Consider the following 22,172-nt stretch of genomic DNA (forward strand, 5'->3'; position numbering starts at 1 on the left):
TCACGGTCTCACCATATGGTATCCTAAAATCTACAAGGACTAACTTTACTATACCATTATCTCTGTTTTCAACAGTTCCAGCAAGGGGATCGGAACTACCAAACTCCAATCCCCTCTTCTGATGCCATCTTCCCAACTCCTGTGCTTCTGGATTTCAAGGTCAATCTTCAGCAAAATTTCCTCTACTCTCTCTCTCTCTCTCTCTTAAATGATCTCTTTGCCTTTTGCTCTAACTAAAGCCCAGTTTTCACCTGAGGACACCGCTCTCCTTACAGCTCTTTCAAATGGAAAAATAGTCCTCATTTTCTCTCATACACCCATCTCCAACCACTGCCTCTGGAAATTGAGTCTTGTTCCTCATTACCACTTTTCAGACTATTCTGGCTTTTCATGCCTAAAAACCCCAAGCATTCAATCTCTGGTCATTACCTACTACTTCTTCTTCTTGAAGTCACCTACCAATCTAAGTCATTCTCCCTGATTCTTTGAAGAATTAACTTCAGGCTCATCATCACTCTTTCTAAAATGAATACAACTGCCATAATCCTTAATGATTTCAATATCCATACAAATGGGCACCTAACACCCTAGCCTCTCAGCTCCCTGACCTCCTCTGCTCCAATGATCATGGTCTCCGCTCTACCTCAGATCATGATCATCCCCTTAACACCGGCATTACCAATTAATTGTAAGCTCTCCTTAACTTAAATTTCAAACATTCTGCTGGCTGACCACCAGCTCATCCCCACCAGCCAACATCTTTAACTGTCCCAGTAAGACTTCCATTGTTCCTACTACCTTTCATTGACTAGTTCATATCCGCACCTCTCTTCCCTAACTAATTAAATTCCATAGCCTGTCATTACAATAACCCCCTTGCTTGCTTCATGGTACTTACCAGGCAATCCCCAAAGGCTGGTTGAAGCCAACTCTCTGCCTTCTCCAGACCTGCACCCACACAGCTGAATAGTCTTGAGAAACATAATACACCCATCTGGCCTGGGACTTCTTTTGAATTCATTATCATTCACCTCAACTAGGCCTGTAATACTTCTCGGTAATCATATCACATTCCCCTTGTCCATACACCCTCACTCTTCTAAATAACTATTTCAGATTGTTTTTTTCTTTCCTTACCCTCTACCACCCTCTCCATCTTGAATTTTAGTAGATAATTTAGGTTAATATTTCACTAAAAAATATAGAAGGAATCAAAGATCTTCCACAAGCTCCCCCAACTACAAGCATGTACACCTGTGCATATATACTCTGCCTCCCCTTCTCTTACTGGGGAGAAATTGTACATCCAAATAAAGTCAGCATCTCCACTCAACTTCATCTCTTCTCATCTACACAAGAAAATCTCTCTAGAAATTCCTCCCTCTGGTTCCTACATCCTAAAGTTTTTCCTTTCTACTCAATCAGTTATAATCTGTAGAAAAGGAAATTTCATCTCTCCCCACTAGCAACCAGTTCTAATTATTAAATAATTGCTGGAAACACAGATCCTTTGTTTTCATAGCAAATGCTGTGTACTATTTTTACTTCATGACCAAAATGGATGCCTGGAGTTCACTGTTTAATATGGACACTATTAAACAGAATAATACTAAAAATCATCTTTACAGTGATGCAAGGGACACTCTGGAAAAGCTAACATATAGATAAACTACTCTCCCACTCCAACAAGGACATGTAAATTTAAGGTAGAAGAGAAAGAAAATTAGGACTCATAAATCATGGAAAGTCATTTAGCCTCTCAGAGCCTCAATTTCATATTGCAAAGTAAGGATAAAAATACTTGCTCTCCTTATCTCATTTGGTAGTTATAAAAAAACAAGTGAAAATGCTGTCTAAAATATAAGATTCTTTTATATATAAATACCATTAAAAAAAAAAAGGAGGATGGGGCGGGGGCGGGGGGAGGAGGAGCCAGCATCCTACAATTAATAATGTGATAAATGTGGAAAATGAAGTTACTGCTAAAATGTGTAGGACTTTTAAAGCAAAAACCAAATATGTGTGGGTCCATCTAACAAACAAGGCATCTTCTCAGGAAGACTTTCCAGATTAACTTCGTTCCTCCTGGATGGGTCCCTGGATATATGTTCCCCTCAGCACATTAATATTTAATTCATAACTATTTCTTCCTGGTTCTTTGCTAGCGTTTTCAAGCAAGATTTTGTGTTCTAGTTTGAGGAAATGGACAAACTCAATAAATATTTACCAACAAAACTTCCCAAATAAAAATCAGAATTCTAGAGATTAGCATTTACAACATATTCATTATGTTAACAAGCAAAAATATAGTAGGCTAGATCTATTTACATTAAAATAAAGGGATTACTGATTTGTAGGTAAAAACACTGAATAAAGAAATATTTGAGATTATCAAATCCATTACTACAAGGGAAAAAAAGACCTGTAGAAAAGTTACATAATCCCATTTTTGACAGAAGAAAACTGGGTAAAATTTGGCCACACTAATGAAAAGATGACATATAAAGATTCAGAGTTTCATGGCCCAAATACACTTTTTAAAATGGTTCTTAGTTTCACAGATTTCAAACAGTAAAGATCTTACAAATTGCATTCAAATAAAATTATAGCCTTTCCATAATTCCTCTTTAATCACTAAATGTTACCTTCCCCTAAACCTCTGTCCCCTGCCACCAAAACTTTTTTTAACATTCTCCCAATACATGCTTAGTTGAAAAACACAGCTGTGATCCCAAACTAAGCAATCATTTATCCACATTTCTTTTAAATGACAGGCTACAAAAAGGGTCATCTCCTATACCCAAGGCCCTTTATCATGAATGGTCTCCAAAATGGAGCAAGAGGTGTTGAGGAAGTGAGGGCTCTTTGAATGATGACATTCAACAAATCCAATTCCATGATGTTATTCAAGTCATAAGGAAGACTTGAGGGATGAAACTATTATACAAGACGGTCTCAAAGTTCAAAGCTAATAAGATTGTATGATTCAGAGAACATACATTAAATTCTATTGTCACAAATAAATTGTAGAATTATAGTTCTAAATACTATAGTTCTAAATATTTGCTAAACTGGCTTTTATAATTTTTAATATCCCTTGACCAAATATCTCTTGAGATATTTATATATATCCAGTATCTCTTGAGTCAAAATGCCCCCAACTTTTTCCCTCCCACACACAGGTACACACACATTTAAACAAATAAACTATTGTCCCATTTGAAAATGTGATTCAAAGACTTGTGCCCCAACATCATTTCTTAGCTATCCATAGAAACTTTCCCCATACAAAGCCCCTCATACAGTTGCAACATGAAATTCTGTTCCCATTTTTTACTTACTATGCATACCTTTCTACCCAAATCTTTAATCAGAGTTATTATTAAGAAATAAAATTATAACCAAGATTCCCTTCTGTTACTTTAAATACTTAAACAGAGATTTAAAAAAAAAAACAGACAAGGTTCAAATATTTAAACCATAAATACACAGAAAATTCCCAGGCTCTGGATAACCTGGAAGTAATTAATAAGAATAATGGAGAGTTAAGTGTACTTTGAAACAAAAACAATCATAATTCCTCAAGGGTAGGTAAAACATAATTCCTGCCCTCAAGAGCATTAATATCTCTAATCGTTTTAGTCAAGTGTGCTATGTCAAAAAAATTATAAACACACATTTTAGAAATTAATGAAACTAATATCTCAAAAGCAATAAAACTGATTAAAATAATATTTGCACTGTGGAATACCCTTGTTAATAATATCAATTACTCTTTATATTTAGACTTATTCATAGGCAGACTCCTTTTCCCAAGAGGCTCAAAATACCTCTTAGAATAAAACTGGAATTATATTCTAATGTACTAAATTTTTATTATCAATCATTAAGAAGAACAGCTAAAGTATATGAGCATGCACAATTTATAATCACAAACGCATTTATCCAAATTTGCAGAGCCATGGTCCATGCAAAGAAGTCGCTCTCACTAGAATTCTTCTCTCTTTAACCAACTCCTCATTCCACCTAAACCATGTTATTCTCTTTATCCCTAATTTAAAAGAATCAAGTCAATACTATTTAAATGTTACCTTTTGGTTCCCCAAAATAACCAAGTGAACATACATATGCACACTTACATGAAAGAACAGAACCTAGGTTAATAGTATGAAAGGCATAACACAGGCCACCAGTAGTCACACTGATTTTTACTAGTCCTGCCACTATCTTAGCCAGACTAACAGTTTTCTTTCCACCACAAGATCCCATCATCTGTTAGTCATCCCCACATATTTATTGGCCTGCTGTTATTATAACAGAATGTTTTTTTCCTTTGCTCACTATTCTTAAGTGCAATGTTCCACCCTTTTGGTCTCAAGCGTTCTATTTCAAGTGTAATATTTAGGTGAACAGTTATACAAAAAACATTATTGGTGGGGAAACAGAAATTACTGCTTTTCAAAATAGTACCATTAAGTATGTTTTTCTTTCAGTTGGGAGATTTAGTTTAGTTTAGTTTAGTTTAGTTATGCTTGCTCCTGCTCTGGCCAGTGTGGCTCAGTTGGTGAGGGTGTCATTCCGTGCACCAAAAGGGTACAGATTCGATACCTGGTCAGGGCACATACGTAGGTTGCAGGTTTGACCCCCAGTTGGGGAATGTATGGGAAGCAACCAATCACACAGATGTTTCCCTCTCTCTCTCTCCCCCTCACTTCTCCTCTAAAATCAATAAACATTTTTTTTTATTTTTTAAAAAAGAAAATTACGTCTTGATAAATGAATTTGGGTACCTACTACAGAATATTTCTTGCCTTAATACTACTGACCTTACACAAGCATCCCTGTTAAAGGTATAAAGGCAGAGAAATCTGTCTCTACAGAGCAGGCGTTCACTCATCACCTCCAAATACTCCCACACATGAAAGCAGCCCTCAGCTGCTTTGGGAAGATGGAGACTAAGAACCTCTACCTCCAACTAGACCTCTTAGGCACACTTCTTCCTGTTCTACCCACTCTTCCCTTCCATCTGGGAGCAGGAATTTCCTAAATCTCCTTTTTCATACTCTTCTACAGACATTTACTAATATCATCAATGTATTACATACAGGGAACAGAATTAAAAACTGATTCATTTTCTTCAAGGGACTTATAGTCAGAGTATACTGGGTATGTTAAGTATCTCTTAATAGCGCAGTGTGGAGATAATGGGATATAAAGGATGCAACAGAGCACCAGAATAGAACACAAGCACAGAACTGCTTAGTGGCTAAAAACATGAGCTGTAGGGTCATAGAGACTTGGTTTCACCATTTAGAAAGTAATTGTTCAGGCAAGTTACTTAATCTAAGTTCCTTCTTATAAATAAAATCATATCTTGTAAGTCTGTGAAAAGGATCAAAAAGCACTGGCAGTGTTCAACAAATAGCAGTGCGGAAATACAAGAGTACCCTCTTTAGAAGGGAAAACAAAACGAAATCAGAAATAAAGGTCCCTTCAAAGAAGGAATCCACCAATTAAATGAAAGAAAGCACTTGGCTCTAACAAAGTATTTTTCACTTAAATCTGTACTCTAAGATGTCCTTCTTTGACCAAGATAACAGAATGTACAAACTTCTTAAAAAAAGTTTTAGTTAATGGATGAATCACAATACAAAGTACAGAAATTGGGTGCAAAAATGTTTTAAAATATATTACACACACCCTCATGCATATACATACACACATCCTATGTAACTTTTGATATATCCAACCAGAAAACTGGCCAAAAGCTTTCATCACAAAATGAGCTCTGTCACCAGTATTTTTCAATGTAAGGATTGTGAAAGCGTGGACCCTCTCTGGCTCTGCTGGTTTCCTGGATGGCTGATGGAATTATCATTACTTTACTGTCAGTCCCACTAACAGTTGCAGGTATTTCAGATTATGAACAGAAAAATAAAATCCAAGCACTAACAGATGTCATAAATATATTTATATTCTGCTTCTCCTGATATATTTCAAAACCCAATAAAAACATTTCTAGTAAAAGTAAATAAATATTTCTGAAAATTAGAGATACAGGTAAACATCACTAACATTAGGCACTCTTCATTCAAAACAATCTGGAAACAAGTCTCACGTATTTCATGTCATAGTAAACACATCCCTCCAGAGGCCTTGGGAGAGGCTGCATGCCTCTAACTTACGGTCATTACTGATCAGAGTCATTACAATAAGATCCGAACCACTTGCCTTATTTAAACCGCTTCACTCCGACTGCCAGTTTAACTTTTCATCAGTATTCCATGGAAAGAAAAGGTTCTTTTTAAAAAGTATTCTCCGTAAGTAATGTCCTGATCACATATATAGCATGTTTGCCGAAGAACATTAAAAAATGTGTTCTATATTCTGACTATGAACAAGCTTTTCTAAGAATGCAAATTTTGCTTTCAATACTTACACAATGGGCTACAGTGTCATAAGCACTCTTCATGCACTATTAGTCATTCTGCTGAAAATTTTATTTAAAAAAATAATAAAAGGCCTGCAGTGTGTATAAAGCATTTGGGACACAAAAGACTTATTGTCAGGCTATTTGCAGAATACCCCCTCAAAAAACAAACAAAAAAAAAACACTCCCCAAAACAAACTAATGTACACAATTATTTCTATAATGCTACTCCAGAACCCTGACTTTTTTAACTTACCTAATCTGTAGTATAAAAGAGATGGCATAAATGATCTTATCATCATGGCATCTGATTGACAGATGAGAAAGTACATTTTGTCTTCTTGAGAGAAACAAAGGGGATTTGAGCTCTGGGACAGCTGACACATATTGGCACTTAGTTTTTTAAACCCCAGGGTTCTGAGGTACGAGTGATCTTGGGTATTATTTTATTTTCATGTCTACCAACTGCATTTCCTAAACTGAAAGGGTATATTATCTGGTAATGCAGCAGCAAGTCTGAAAATCCTCATTGTATAAAAAATGGTATTTTTTTTCTGCAGCACATTGCTTCTTCAAAAATCTTATCTGGGAGTATGAATGCATAAAACAGGTAATGCATAAAAGAGCCAAAGTTACTACAGCCAAAACTAGTGTGTCTGTAGAGGCCTGGGTAAGAACTAGAGAGTGAGAGGGACCTTGAATTCCAGCACCAGTCAATCCCAAGATCCTCAGCAGTCTCTTAAAAGAGTTTCTCAGAACTCCTTCAAAAATCTCACTCAAATTCAGACAAGAGCTAAAATAAAAACTTACATGGATTCATAATTGGTCTAGAGGGGAAAAGTTATTTACATGTCAGTTTAACTGAGAAAGTATCATATTAAACTAAAAATTGGTCAGACCATTAAAGCTTAAAGCACATCACTCTGAAATCGCATTTCCTTGTAGAAACACACACTTCCATCCCAAATTGAAATGTAAGGTCAGAAACACTAAAGAGGAGAGTTGAACTATTCGGTAAACACTTGCCCAACAAACACTTTTACCCAGACACAGAACACGCATGGGGAATGTGTCTTAAGACATGGTATCCTGAGAGAAGGATTGCCCCAATTTATGAACGCTTTTATCCTAGGCTGGAAAAAACCCCAAAGAACAAGAATGGAGATAGACTACTGTCTCCACTTATCAAGACATTTAAGCCTAAAAGACCTAATGAACTGGCATGTAATTTTATCATCCCATCATACATATCTAAATTCATTATTAAAATTAGAAAGTTGCACAGCCATTCTTCAAACTATAACATAGACATTTTTGTTTTTCTGTAATTTTTAGCATTAATCAGTCACTCCCATTTCAGTGTAATGAGATATTGCACAAACTTGAAACCCTAAGAGTGAGGAGGTATTTTGCATTGTCTGTAAAACTAAATTACAACATTCAGTAGGAAAAGAAGAACATTCATTGTCCCTTTCTCTCACAAGCCTGGGTAGGTTAAGTTAAAAATCTAAAGTTTTGGCATCATTCAGTGCCTTCTCCCTCCATAATTTTGAATACTGTTCCTTATTTACCAAGTTAGTTGGTACAAGTCATAAATAATAAAAAGACACTATTTTCTTGCTTATTTTTGTCTTTTTTCACTATTTGTATAAGGATGTAGAAAAATGTCTTTTTAAATAATACTTTAATATATTAATTCTTAACATTAGCATGGCTTTTTACAAATGTCAAAGGTGTTCTCATACACATTATCTTTTGTACATATTATTAGCTCTGGAGCTAGACTGCTTGGTATTAAGTTCTGGGTTCAACCCCTTGTGAGACCTTGAGGAAGTTAACCTCTCTGTGCTTCAGTTTCCTCACCTATAAAGGAGGATTTTAATAATTCTTCTATCTCACAGGATTGTTAAAATAATATAAATGAATTAATATATGTAAAATACTTAAAACAGTGCATACCAAAGAGTACATACTACACAGCTGTTAGCTTTTTAAATTATTGTCACCATCAACAACCATTACGTTTAGGTCTGATAATAACCCTATAAAGGTAGGATAATAAGTATCATTTCGCCCTTTTTCCAAATAAGGGAATCAGGCTCAGAGAAATCAAGTGACTAATCCAGAGTCATAATTAAGACGGGGAATCAGAACTAAAGAACCCAGGACTAAAAAATAATCAAGACTTTTCACTGCACTGTGCTATATCATATAACACAGTATATTTTCTGAGTTTATGTAGTTCAGTATACTTCTAAAGATTAATCGCTACTCTTTTAAACATTTAAACACTGATATCATTTTAGGCAGCATACACTGATAGCCATACTAAGAATGAGTCTTTTATCCAAAAGACACCTGCATATCTTTTAAGTGATTTTTTGAGTAGCAAAATGAGTCAGACTTCTAAAGAGAAGTATGCACTAAATAATTAGGTTGGCTGGATGATATGAACTTGTCATTAGTTTTCCAAAATTTAGAATTTCTTTAAAATAGCAAAACATACCCCCATAAAATGTCTATATTATGATTTATGCTGGCAGAGGAATTTAGAGTCAAAGTTCCAATTCCATCTTTGCAAGCAGGGGACACTGGACAATCACGTCACTTCTCTGAGCTTCATTTACTCATCTGTCAAATGAGGACCCACCTCACAAGGCAATTATGAGAGATGACCAAAATGATGTAAGTTACACAGCTCTGTGACTATAAAAACTACACCAAAATGTGTTAACATTACTATGAGCTACTTTGATTACATTGATAATACTGATCATTCATTAATAATTTTTTTCTTAGAAAATTTCTGACAAAATTCTTCCAAAATAGAAGTATCATCTTGGGTATTTTGTGTAACTACAGTATATTAAGTGACAATGTGGATTGGATTAGCACAGTGAAAGAATTTTGGGTAGCCTGCAACGTCTCTATTCTTGTACCATGGGCTTAAAGGAGACTCAGCAAAATCTGAGCCACCAAAAAAAAAGAGAACAAGCCAAGTGACAAGCATAGATATTTTTCTTTCTGATTTTAATTTAAACAATAATAAACATTTTCAATTAAATCACAAGAAAACTCAGCAGATGGACTATCATGAGAGCAGTAACTATATTTGTGTGACACTACAGTTTTCAAAGTGTTTCACACATATAATAACAATCACTGTTATTCTGATTTTTTTTCAAGTGTATTTTAAATTCATAAAACTTCCACTCTTAGGCAAGTCCCTTAATTTAGTGTCCCAACATCAAAAATGAAGGAATTAGAATGTCTAATAGACAAGGCCCTTTTTTAGAGCTATTGTATTTATGATTTTGAATCTGTGATTACAAAAAAAGCACAAAAAAACATTTAATGGAAAGAAAATTTGTAATTACAAAATATAAAAAATGTATCAGAAATGAATGATTTTAAAATGTCACTTTTTAAAATCTTAAAATTAACACATATCGAAAATATCCAGAAAATTGGGTAACTGCACTTTATAAACTTAGTAGTGAATTTCAGAATTATAGAGTATTTTAAATAAAACTGGATAACTACATTTAGTAATAAGGTTACAATTCAGTAACTATCAACATACAATACAAAATATATACAACACCAAAATTAATTCACACTCTTATAGTTCATAAAATACTTTAGAATAGTTCTGTCCCTCAGAGATATTGTGAACCCAAACCACAACAATGTAGTACTAAAAATATAAAATAACTTCAATTATTTAATATCTCTGGCTTGGCACATAAAGCATCACATTCTGTACCAGGCAAATAAAACCATTCTTAATAGTGTCTCATAGGATCCAAAGAGAAAAACAAAGCTTTTTCATAATAGCTATGTTTCTATGTTTTCATACTACATACTGTTCATACTACAATTTACCAAGCACTTATTTGCAAAGCACTATGCTAGCTACTACCATCATTCAAAAATAAAATCAGATCCCTCCTTTTCAGAAGCATAAAATGTGAAAGTCAAGTAGGAATAGTGCAATGAGGAAAAAAAAGAAAAAGTGTTTTTCCTCTGCCTGGACTACCAGGGTGTTTTCTACTCAATGATTTCAAAATCAAAACCAGTCACATACTGACTAAAGATGAAGAAACAGCCCGTGTTTTTCATGCACATAACCAATATATGCTTTTAGTTATTTTTTTTTTAGGAACAATGATAGATTAGTTATAATTTTATGTACACACAGTGAAGCTATCAGGCTCAACAAAATTCACTATGTGAGTTGGTGAAATCTAGAACTGGAAGTCAGGAGATCACTTACAGGACTCAATAGCTCTGTGACTTTGATGGAAACAATACCAGCCTTTCCTGGCCTTCTACCCATTGGGCTTGAGTAAGTTATTAAATTTCTCTAGGTCTGTTCTCTTACCTACAAACTTACAGAGTTGAACTAGAATCCCAAAGTATCTGGACTGGTGGTTTTCCCTTAAAGTGATGATTCTGGGCCCACTTCCAGTGATTCAGAGTGTCTGGGCTGGAATCTAGGCAGCTACACGTTCACCAAGCACCACAGGTGATTGAAATATGCAGGTGACCCTCAGCCGCACTTGAGGATAGTACAAGTCCTAGTCACAGTAAATCATCTCTTATGCCCCTAACTGTATAAAAAAGATGACATAATTTGTTTCAGTACCGAAGTCTTAGGAATTCTGGATCTAGCATACTGTGCAGAACACAGTAGATGCTAAACAAATATTTATAGAGAGGAAGAAGGGAGGGAGGAAGGGCGGAAGGGAGTGAATAAAGAAAGGGAAGGAAGGGAGGAGGCCAGCTTGCTAACTGGTCATATTTTTGGCTAAGAAACATACAAAACGGTAGTAAAATTAAAATTGGGTAAAACATACATCAGCAGCTGAAAAGCAAAGAGTTTAGTCTCTACACAAATACATTTTTGTTACATACACACAATTTTAAATATAGCAAGTGCCCTTGTCAAAGAGCAAAGGAGGAAAAGGGAAAAAAACAGTACATGGAAGCCAAAGAATTCTAATGGAAAATTACTGATGACTAAACTTTAGTCACAGTTTTCCCCAGGTGGAAGAGGATACAAATTTTAAGAACTGGGACTTGGAATTGGAACTAAAGTTTGTAGTTACTGGTTATTCATATGCAAAAATTTCATTTGGGGTAATATATGGATTCCAAAAATATTGTTGGTAATATTAACTTTTGTCCATTTTTTATTTTCATTTTTCCCATTCACTTACATTATAATTTTTGAGATGTTTTATCTTCACTTCTGATGATCTTCAAATGTCAATGGCTCTTAACACATTAACTGTAAACAAACACAAAGGAACTTAGGGGAATTCAGATATTTAAGGAACCTACAATAAAATATCCTAAATTACTCTGATAATCCTGTGGGGGGTGGGGAGGGAGTAGGAGGAAATTTTGTCATGTGTTTACATGCTTCACAAGTTACCTGGGGAGAAAGTTATCTGATGGTTAATGTAAAATTATCCTTTTGAATGGTAATGATAGTATCCTCTTAATTATCAAGCAAAGAAAATAAAATCAACCTATTTTCTGTGGGAAAAATAAAACATTCAAAGCTACAGAAAATTCTCTCCATATAGGGACACTCTAAACTCACTAACATATTGTGCACCTTCTCCTTCTCCTCAGCAGTGCAGCGCTCAAGGAAACTGGCTTCTTTGTCACTACCACCCAAGTAACCTGCCCTGGGATTGCCCTCTTAACTGCCAACCACTAGCCTAGACCCGCGCACTAGATCTTCAGGTTCTCTATAGCACACAGAGCCTGGAGTTAAACAGGTTGGGGCATCAAACCTCAAACTGCTTATCCTAATCTTCAGTTTTCTCATCTGTAAAATGGAAACAACCATACTGTTTATTTTATATAACTGTAAGGTTAATATTAGAAAATACATATTAAGGGATTTAGCACTATGCCCAGCATACAGCAAGCACTCAATAAATGTTAAGTGCTATCACTTATACTATTAATGTTAATATTATTAATTTATTACTACAACTACGATCTATTCCTTGAGAAGCAAAGCTTATCTCAGGTGTTTACATTTTTAGGTACTGCCTTCAGTTATGATTGAGGACTATTATCCAATATCAGTAATAGAATACATCTTTATGATATAAAATCTTATTTTTGAACTATACTGAGCATCTTGTCTCAGCTCAAGAAAATTAGGGCTTATAACCACTAGCCTATCATCAGCCAAAGGTATCATCCCTTTTGCCAATGTACAACCCCGTAACAAAGTCCTACTTGAACAACTGCTCACTTGCAGTCATCAGTAACTGGCAACTCTGTTAACAAAAAAGATGATATATTTTTGACTCATGCCTATTAAAACCTCTGAGCCAATGAATAGCTGTATCAATTCAAAGGAGACTTCTGTACCCTCTTCTCCTCACTCTCAAATGTTAAACTCCTCATGTTTGATATTAAATGCTTAAAATATGAATATTTATATTAGGTGACAGAAAAATGTATAAAACACTTATTTCTCTGAATTTTCAATCAAATTTTTAGGTCAAAGATATAAAAATAAACATGAAATATTGGCAAAAACAGTCATAAAATAATATGATCCAAAATGGCCAGCTTCATTTCCCTTATGGAAACCAAATCCTTAGAATTGAAATGAGAGAAAATACTTAAGTAGAATCTGAGGTAATATTCTGGGGCAAAATAAAGCAAATAAATGCATGGCGTGGCAATGAATACATCAAGCTGCTGAGGTGTAGGGAGCGGAGACCATCATCCTCACCACCACCACTACTCTACCATGCAATTCCTTGAGCTCTTCAAATGAAATAAATGAAACGGCACAGTTACTCTTTCTTCATTTGCTTTCTACTTGCCGTTCACTTAATGACCACGCAATTATTAAATGTGTCTCTTTTATTTCATGGTCCTAGATTAGGATCATAAAAATCTGGCCCAAGGTAATACACACAAATAAAGTAGAAAGTTAAAAATCTCAAGAGTATTTCAAAATACAGTTCTCTTTTTGGTCTGCTACAATGTATCACCTCTCTCTTTCAGTGTATTTTCTATTTTGGTCATTGCATTTCCAAGTCTAAGAATGTCTCTGGCACAAGTGTTGCAGACTTTAACTGGAAAATGCCTTCCTTGCTTTAAAATGATTCCTTTGGTATACCATAGGAGAAACTGCTGACTGTCTCCAATTCCTGGTCTCTCCTATTCCTTAGAGACAGAACATCCAACTCGTGGCACAGCACAAGGTCTCCCAGAAGAGACTATGTATCCTATCCTCCCTTGTAGCTAGGTAGGACCATAGGACCATGTTCTGGCCAACTGTACATAAGTTTAAAAGACTATGTGTAACTTCAAAAAAGTATCCTTTCCAGAGAGAGAATGTGCTTTTCTTTTTGCCTTTCTCCTTCCTTTTGCCCAGAATGAAGATGAAGTGGTTAGAGTTCCAACAGCAATTTTGGTTCATGAGATAACAGTCAAGTTAGAAAGAATCTGTGTTCTTGATACTTCAGGTCCACATATCAGACTATATTGACTATCCTTGGGCTTTTTTTTTTTTTAATCCTCACCCAAGGACATTTTTTCATTGTTTTTTGGAGAGAAAGAAAGGGAGAAAGAGAAATATCAATACAAGAGAGAAGCATCGACTGGTTGCCTCCCATACGCACCCTTACTGGGGATTGTAAGCACCCAGACCGCGGACCAAACCTGCAAGCTAGTTTGTGCCCTGACCGGGGATCAAACCCACAACACTTCAGTTATTGGACAATGCTCCAAACAACTGAGCCACAGCCAAGGCAAGTATCTTTGGGCTGTTACATGTGGGGAAAAAAATTATCTCTATTTTAAGCCACAGTTAGTTTGGATTTTCTGCTATACTCTGCTAAACCTAAACCTTAACTTTAAAAAAAATAAAATAAAATGAAGGAAAAAGAGTTTTCCAATTATCAGTATTTAGATTTTTTTAAAGTCTACGGATTAAAGCATATTTTAAAAGTTAATTTTTATTATACTGAAAACAGCATTGGCCCTTATTTCATATAGACTAAAAATTATTTAATGAGCCTAAGAGTTGATCACATCTAGTAAGAGTCCTTGAAAGAATGAAAATTCATCGGCAATTACTGCCATGGGTACTATGTACTTGAGCAGGAGAAGAACTATAAAGCTAGCTCATTAGTGATCTATAGTGATGACAACATTGATACATATGTAGGAACACATTAAAAGGGATAAACACAGTTAGTTCTGTGTAATAAAGTTACAGGAAAGGGAATTAAGATTATTATTTTCATTAAGAGGACATCTTCTCTAGTCCCTTTAATTTTAATAACCTTGTACCAACCTTTTCTCTTTCCATAGTTCCATTTTTAACCTGCTTTCCTATGGAAAGCAGGCTTAAAAAAAAAAAACAACACTCCCAATCTTAAGTATAACCCTTCAATAGTTTTTATTCCATGTAAAGCATACAGTAGACACAAAGTGCTTTACTTATTCAAAATTAATCACCTTAAAAGGAGAATATAGTCTTTACTGAAATCCACTGGTCAACTGCTGGATCACATGCCTTCTTTGGCCCGGGAAATTCTGAATACAATAGCATTAACCTGGCAGCTTTCCAAAACAAGCTTACTACTTCTGGACATCTGTATCTGGGTTATTTCCTTCCCTTGGGCATAATTCAGGCTTTATTGGTTCAGGTGATGTCCTGAATCACTTCTTTATAACACATTTTTTAAATGCATGCTGCCACTAATGTATCTCATCAAGGACCTATTTTTAAGAAAAAGCCTAAAATGTGTATTCTTGAATTGCGTTATTCATGTTTGAGAAAGAAAAGAACTTGGGAAATTCCCTAACAATCATAGAATAAATCCACAAGAGATTACTTTTACTTTCCACTACTTTAGTTAATAGTTTACAAAAATGCTCTCAAGTAATGCCTTATAGTAGGTAGTTCTAACATAGATCTTCACTTAGTCCATTTCAACTGATACTGATGGAGTTACTAGGCAACAATTAGTAAAAGACTGAAGGCACTAGTTCTCAAACATTACCATCCATCACCTGGAAGATCTGCTAAAGCACCAACTGTGGACCCCACCCCCCGAGTTTTTCATCCAGTTAGATATGAGGTGGTACCAGGGAATCTATATTTTTAACGAATTCCCAAGAGTTGCTGATGCTAATGGTCTAGGAACTATGGATCTACACTAATAGAAGACTATTCATGATAACATAAAGAGGAAAGAAGAATACATAAGCGGGCCCCAATCTTAGCTTTGGTATTAACTTATCTACTTTTGATGAGTATTGTAATTTATCTCTTCAAACGTGTTTTCAGAAAATCTACACAATAATTACTAATTAGTTCATAGGAATATTGAATCTTTTCTTACAGAATTTTTATGTTCTTGTAGCATCCCAGAATAATGAAATCCAAAATAAGTAACTTTTAGGTAATCGGTATGTTCAATGTCTGATGCAGGGTGCTATTAACAAGGCCAAGTTGGCAGTTCAACCTGTTAGCTTCACTTTTCTATAGCTATAGTTTCTACCACTAATCCTGGCCAGCTGCCTCAGAAGACATGCCAAGAGTCACAAAGGAAATGTAAAAATGTATGATTGGACACAAATCCATCACCATTCTAGAAAAACCACCCAAAAACATATTTCCTACCCATGACAAATCTATAAATGACCTTGAAGATAAAACTAGAGAGGAGACGTTGCTACGAAATGTGTCTTAGAAGTCTTAAAAACTCTTCTACCTCTTCAGGTCATAAATACCATCAAAATGCATGGAAACAGAAATGCAGGGTTTCCTGTTCTCAAATGATTATTTCAAGGAAGACATGCCATTTAAAAATGTAAACAGCTGGAGGCTACATTTTTAGTATATTATGGGTACTTCCCCTTTGACTCTTTTTAATTGAAGTTAAATATAAATATAGGATGTTAGTAAATGATGATGAATTTATAAACTAAAAATTAACGGATAAACCAAAATAATCTGAAATAAACCAGTGGTGCCCAGAATAATTACAGCATGAAGATATATAAAGGATAAAAGAAATACACATTAAATAAAATGACTGACAAGATAAATTAGAGAGAAAGAGAACAAAGTAATCATGAGTAGCAGATGGAAAAGCAGGTAGGCTAACAGAACATAGTATCACAAAGATATATAGGACTAAACACAAAAAGTAAAATGCAGTAAGTAAAACTAGTTCAGGGTGTCAAGAGGCTTCATGCAAGAATAACTTCAGCTTGAACACGAAGTTGTGAGTTTATAGGCCAAATTCAACAGAAGAAAACCCTTTTTAATCCTGAGTGGAAACAACAAATAAGACAAGTGGTGAACATTTAGTCACTATTTCTTTATTGAAATGTTCACTGAGCCCATATTTGGCACTAGATTGACAGATGACCTTTGAACAATATAGGAGCCGGGGAGCCGACCCTCAAGCAGTTGAAAATCCAAGTATAACTTTTGACTCCCCAAAAACTTAGCTGTCCCTCAGTATCTGCATGGGATTGGTTCCAGGAACTCCCATAGATACCAAAATCTACAGATACACAAGTCCCCTATATAAAATGGTGTAGACCAATGCATACCATGGACCTCCGCATCTGTGAACTCCAAATTATGATTAAACAGTATAGGCATTTATTGAAAAAAAATCCGCATATAAGTGGACAAATGCAGTTCAAACATGTTGTTCAAGGGTCAGCTGTATTAGCATTTGATTATGCATAGTAAAAAGTAAAGAAAAACACTCAGGCAGTACATTTTATAACAGTGTACAAATTAAAAAATAGAAAACCAGACTAAGACAGAATAGTACCAATACATTTTTCAATTCTGCTGTATAACTCATACAATTCTGAGGCTCTCATAGCTACCATATATAACTTACAATATTGCTTTATCTACATTCTGTATAAGTCACATTAATATCAAGAATCAGATCAAGACCAAGAAGAATAAAATTGTAGAAAACCAGCCAGGTTATCATTGTGCTGAAGTGAATTTTTTCACAACTCTGGGTCTGTACATGTTGAAGAATGGACAATAAATAGCAAGATATACAAGGGCTGCTGAACAGCTCACTGAAGCAGGGCAATACCAAGCAGGACTCAACAAAGAAAATTACTTTTTTTAAGGATGCTAATTAGGAAACTGCTATCTGGATATCATATAAAGAATGAAATGCACAAGGTTGTAAAGTACAGCATGGGGAATATAGTCAAATACTATAATAACTATGTATCATGCCAGATGGGCCCTAGACTTATCGGGCATCACTTTACAAGTTATGTAAGTATCTAACTACTATGTTGTCTACCTGAAACTAATATAATATTGAATGTCAACTGTAACTGAAAAAAATTTTTAAAGGTCAAAAGAATGAATGAAATTGCTTTTTTGTGACCAAAGGCATCGGGCCTATGACAACCTAGAAGGCAAAACTAGAGCAATAACAAGTCTGAGATGAATATGTGTGTGTGTGTGTGTGTGTGTGTGTGTGTGTGTGTATGTATATCTTTATTTTTTCATGGAGTGTGTCACTTAAAAAAAAATTTAAAAAAGAGGGGACCGGATGAGTTTCTGTATTATTTTTCAGATTTACATACTTTCTGAAACACCTTACAAATTAACATATTTAAACATAACATGTATTTAAACTGAATCTAACAGAAGAAATTAGAGATGAGTACATTGCCACTTCAGTTACAAATTTGCTGAACTAAAAAGGACAATGCAGTTACCGTTTCCATTTTCAAACAAATAGGGATGATGGCTTAATTTTCTGCATAAATAATTCTCCTTGGAGCTAAACTCAGCAGAAATTTATGTCAACCTAGTATGTAAAAGATAACCTATAACACATGAAACAGTATTATTAACCATATTTTGCAGGAGATAGCAAAACAAATTCACAAGGTAATTTTCTTATTAAAAATTTGAAATTAAAAATTTCCTAATTGTATAAAAGAGAAAGCATAAAAATAAACTACAATTAAGGGCGACATTTCTGCACAAGGCTGAGATAACATAGTTTAAACATCTGTTTTTTGGTTAATCATAGGCTAACAAGTAAAAACAATCTGGAGAGCCACTTAATAGCTATTATAACCATGGTTGTCCATCCTGCCTTTGTATTAGAATCACCTGTGATTGTTAGTGTAGATTAAGTTTGACTACAAGCTTTCCAAAAAGTGTCTACAATGCAGCTATTCTTTACTGTTGATAAAAGAAAGTGCCACCAATAGGTATAACAATTTGTGAACTAAGAGGTACAAAAGATTTAGCAAGGATGAACTCTAAACAGTAGATATTCAATAAATGTTATCTTTCTACCTTCCAGAGGAGATTAATGAAAACTGGCATTGTCATGTGGAAGTAGAGAGTCATAGTTATATTTGTCAAGGATGACACTAACACAAGAGTCAAAATTCTTTCAAAAAGTTCTTAAATTCTTCTGTTAGTAACATTTTTTATTGAGATATTAAAATAGATACATAAACTCTAACTACAGTTGCTGAGCTTTCTTTCATCTTTAGGAAATAAATGTGCTTAAATGGCACAATTAGTTACATTCATTTATAATAATAACAAACATTTATTTAGTGTAATTTCAAAAAATCCATAACAAAGGTTATTTGTAAAGGGAATATTTGATAAGAATGCACTCATTTTAGTAATTGACAAGAATGCATAGTCGATAACTAATTGATATGAATGACTAAGAATGATTGATAAGGATGCATCCATCTCAGTACTATCAAGATAAAGGATGACCGTTTTTTAGAGTTCCAACAGATCTTACAAATTTGCTAGATCAACCCTCTTATTTTAAAAGATGAAAAAACTTCAGATAGAAAAGTTGAATGATACAGGCCAAATAGCTACCTGAAACAAGCAAGGATTTTAGAACCTAGGCCTCCTGACCTCCAGTATTTTCCTTTTTCTAACAGACTATGCTGCCTCCTGGAGTTGTAAATCCTCTGGCTTGGATGGGATTACTGGTTGTTTCGCTGCTTCCTTTACATTCTGTTCTGAACCGTAGTTATCATGTGTAACTTTCCCATAAAATTATAATTTTCCAATGTGTTTTCTGAATGATTGTACAGTGGAGTATGTAAATCTTCAGCTTTCTAAATTTCAGACTAACAAACAGGATTCACAAAATGTTTCAAGTACACAATATACATAATCAAATGCAAAGAAAAATTCTCTCCTGGATAGTTCAATGAACAACTTCAAAAAAACATTTAATGAGCAACTCTGACATACATGCACGGTCACTGTTAACTGCTGGGGATAAAAGCAGCCAAGGAAGATATGGCCCTTGTGCTTAGTAGCTTATAGCGTAGTAGAGACGACAATTAAACCAACAACTACATAGTACTTGTTAAAACGAGGACTCCAAAAAAGGTATGGGCAGGTGCCTATAGCAAGTGAATCTAATTTAGAATAATTTAATTTATTCTAAAATTAACTATTTCCCAGCAAGTAATTTCCCAATGAGGTCCAGAACAGGAATAGGAGGGAAAAAAATAAAAATAAAAAGCCAATATCACCCATATTTATCAGTCCAAATGAATTAAGAGACATAGTAACTTCAATTTACTCAGGGGGAAAAAACTGCATGTGCACTATTTTTAAATGGAAAAAAGAACGATTTCATCAAACAAATCGAGAGCAACAAATACAGATCTCCAATTATTTCTTAATAAAATTTTATATCACTATTTTAAAGAAACCAAAGAAAAAACCTGCACTTAAAACCTGTCTAGTTAATAGTCACAAGAACTCTTTCCAAAGCTGCACACTAAGCTCCAAAAATTACAGGGGGAAAAAACCTTATCAGGAAAAAGAGAAACAACCTGGAGAACCAGTAACCCAGGAAGGAAGAAAACTACCGCTCACTATTCACTTAGGGATAAGAATTACTCAGATTCCTAGATAATAACTTTCAGCTGGAAGATTTAGACAAGAGGAACACAGTAGACATTATTATTTACATTGTTAAGCAAAGTAGAGAGAGGGGTTCAGAGAGTAGGAAAAATCGTCGAAGATCTATGGAAGTGAACTGATGGAAAAGAGAGGAAAGGGGTAGCCAAGAATCCAAAACCAAAGGCATAAAGATGGATGGAAGAAAATCTGAAGAGCAGTTTGGGAAAGAGTAGTAAAGAAAAAGGCAGGGAGGAAATGGAGCGAGGGGTGGGGGTAGGGCTATCTAAAAAATGACTGGAGAGGAAATGAGGGATCAGAGAAGGGATGCACGGGATACCTCAACCGAGGATAAAACTAAACTGGAATACAAAAGGTAGAGGGGACGATAGAGAAACAGTGAATGTTAGCCTCCTTTCTCCCAGCCTCTAAGCCCCACAGAGGGAGGCAGTGGCTCTCAAGTCCCGGGGAAGGAATTCCGGCGCAGTCTTGGAGAACCAGAGTCCGCCAGCTGGGACACCATCCAGCGGTCCCCGGACCCTCTCATCCCCCACCCCTTGGACGCGGGGCGGGGCCCTGGGCGTCCAGGTTACCTGGACAGGGAATCCACGCTGGGCGGTCGTGCTGCCGCCGGATGGGTGTCAAGACTCTCGCAGCTCGAGCTCTTCTCCATGGCGCGGCGCGGGGAGCGCGACGGAAAGGCTGAAGCGACCTCCACGGCAGCCAGGCGGGAGGAGCAGAGGGAGGAGTGCGCCGGCCAGGGGCCGTGGTCAGGCTAGCGCCGGCCCGGGAGGGAGACCGGAAGCGGCCATGTTCCCCCAGACTGCACTGCGCCCGGGGGCTGCTGGGGAGCGGGAGGACCCTGCGGCGCCCCTCAGACGCCGGTCCGGACGTCCCGTCCTGGCTGCATCCCCTGGCGCGGCCTCAGGGCTAGGGAGGTGACGGCCCCCGGGTTGAGAGGGTCCCCCGAGGTGGTAGGGACGAAGAGCCTGTGGACGGAGGGAAATTTTAGAAATAGGCTTAAGGGAATACTGGGGACGAAGGTCTCAAAAAGTCAAGAGTCTGAGGGACGAGTATAATTGAGACAGGAATGTGGAGATCAAGGAAAGTGAGAAGACAGGGTCATAAAGGAATGTGGGCGAAAGGTAGGATGGATGTTAAAGGCGCAGAAAGGACTTGGGCGTGGGGGCCAGTGTCAGGAAAGGAGGAAGAGAACGGGATAGGATAGGAGAAATGCAATGGCAAAATATTCGCCAGATCAGAGTCTGAGAATAATGATTAAATAATTACTAAGTAATGATTAAAGGATGCTTTACAGCCAGTTAGACATGAACTCAAAATCCTGCCTCTGCCAAATTCTTGCAGTGTAACCCTGGACATTGAACATCAGCTTCTTTATCTGTAAAATAGGAAGAAGAGCTTCACAGTGTAGATGAGTTAATACATGTAAGATGCCTAAAACAATGCTTGGCACATAGTAAGCACTCGAATGTTAGCTATTAACATTACTACTCACTTCTAGGGCTGTTAAGATGGAATGGACTAATGTATATAAACAGTTTCTAATTCATAAACTTCAAAAAATGGAGGCCGCAGGAGGGGAAGATACGGTAAGGGTGGCAGAGCGTTTGGCAAGTGAAGGGTAATGGGGAAAGCATAGGACCAGTTGTGGGGCGGGGGAAGTAATAATGCTCATCTTTCTATTTCCACCCCAACCCTGGGACTGCATTGTATTTTGAAAAGGCGCTAGCAAGGAAGCTGAAGCTTTCAGTTCTACTG

General features: G+C 36.1%; 1 protein-coding gene across 2 annotated transcripts in view; it reads right to left on the minus strand.

The window, feature by feature from the left end:
• Positions 1 to 21,223, minus strand: part of MTMR2 (myotubularin related protein 2) — a 110,648-nt gene extending 89,425 nt beyond the window's left edge. The window contains exons 1-2 of one of the 2 annotated variants that reach the window (XM_054592531.1): positions 20,987 to 21,223; positions 11,653 to 11,723 (exon numbers count right to left, since the gene is read on the minus strand). Coding sequence is in view for 1 of the 2 variants with exons in the window: in XM_054592530.1 (XP_054448505.1) it covers positions 20,987 to 21,066 (80 nt within the window). In the remaining variant the exon portion in view is untranslated. The remainder of the gene's footprint in view (positions 1 to 11,652; positions 11,724 to 20,986) is intronic. The other variant, XM_054592530.1, reaches the window with a different exon arrangement.
• Positions 21,224 to 22,172: the final 949 nt, after the last annotated feature.

Source organism: Pteronotus mesoamericanus, unplaced genomic scaffold (genome assembly GCF_021234165.1).
Source record: "Pteronotus mesoamericanus isolate MK-2021 breed Mesoamerican mustached bat unplaced genomic scaffold, CSHL_Meso_final scaffold_36, whole genome shotgun sequence".
NCBI classification, from domain to species: Eukaryota; Metazoa; Chordata; class Mammalia; order Chiroptera; family Mormoopidae; genus Pteronotus; species Pteronotus mesoamericanus.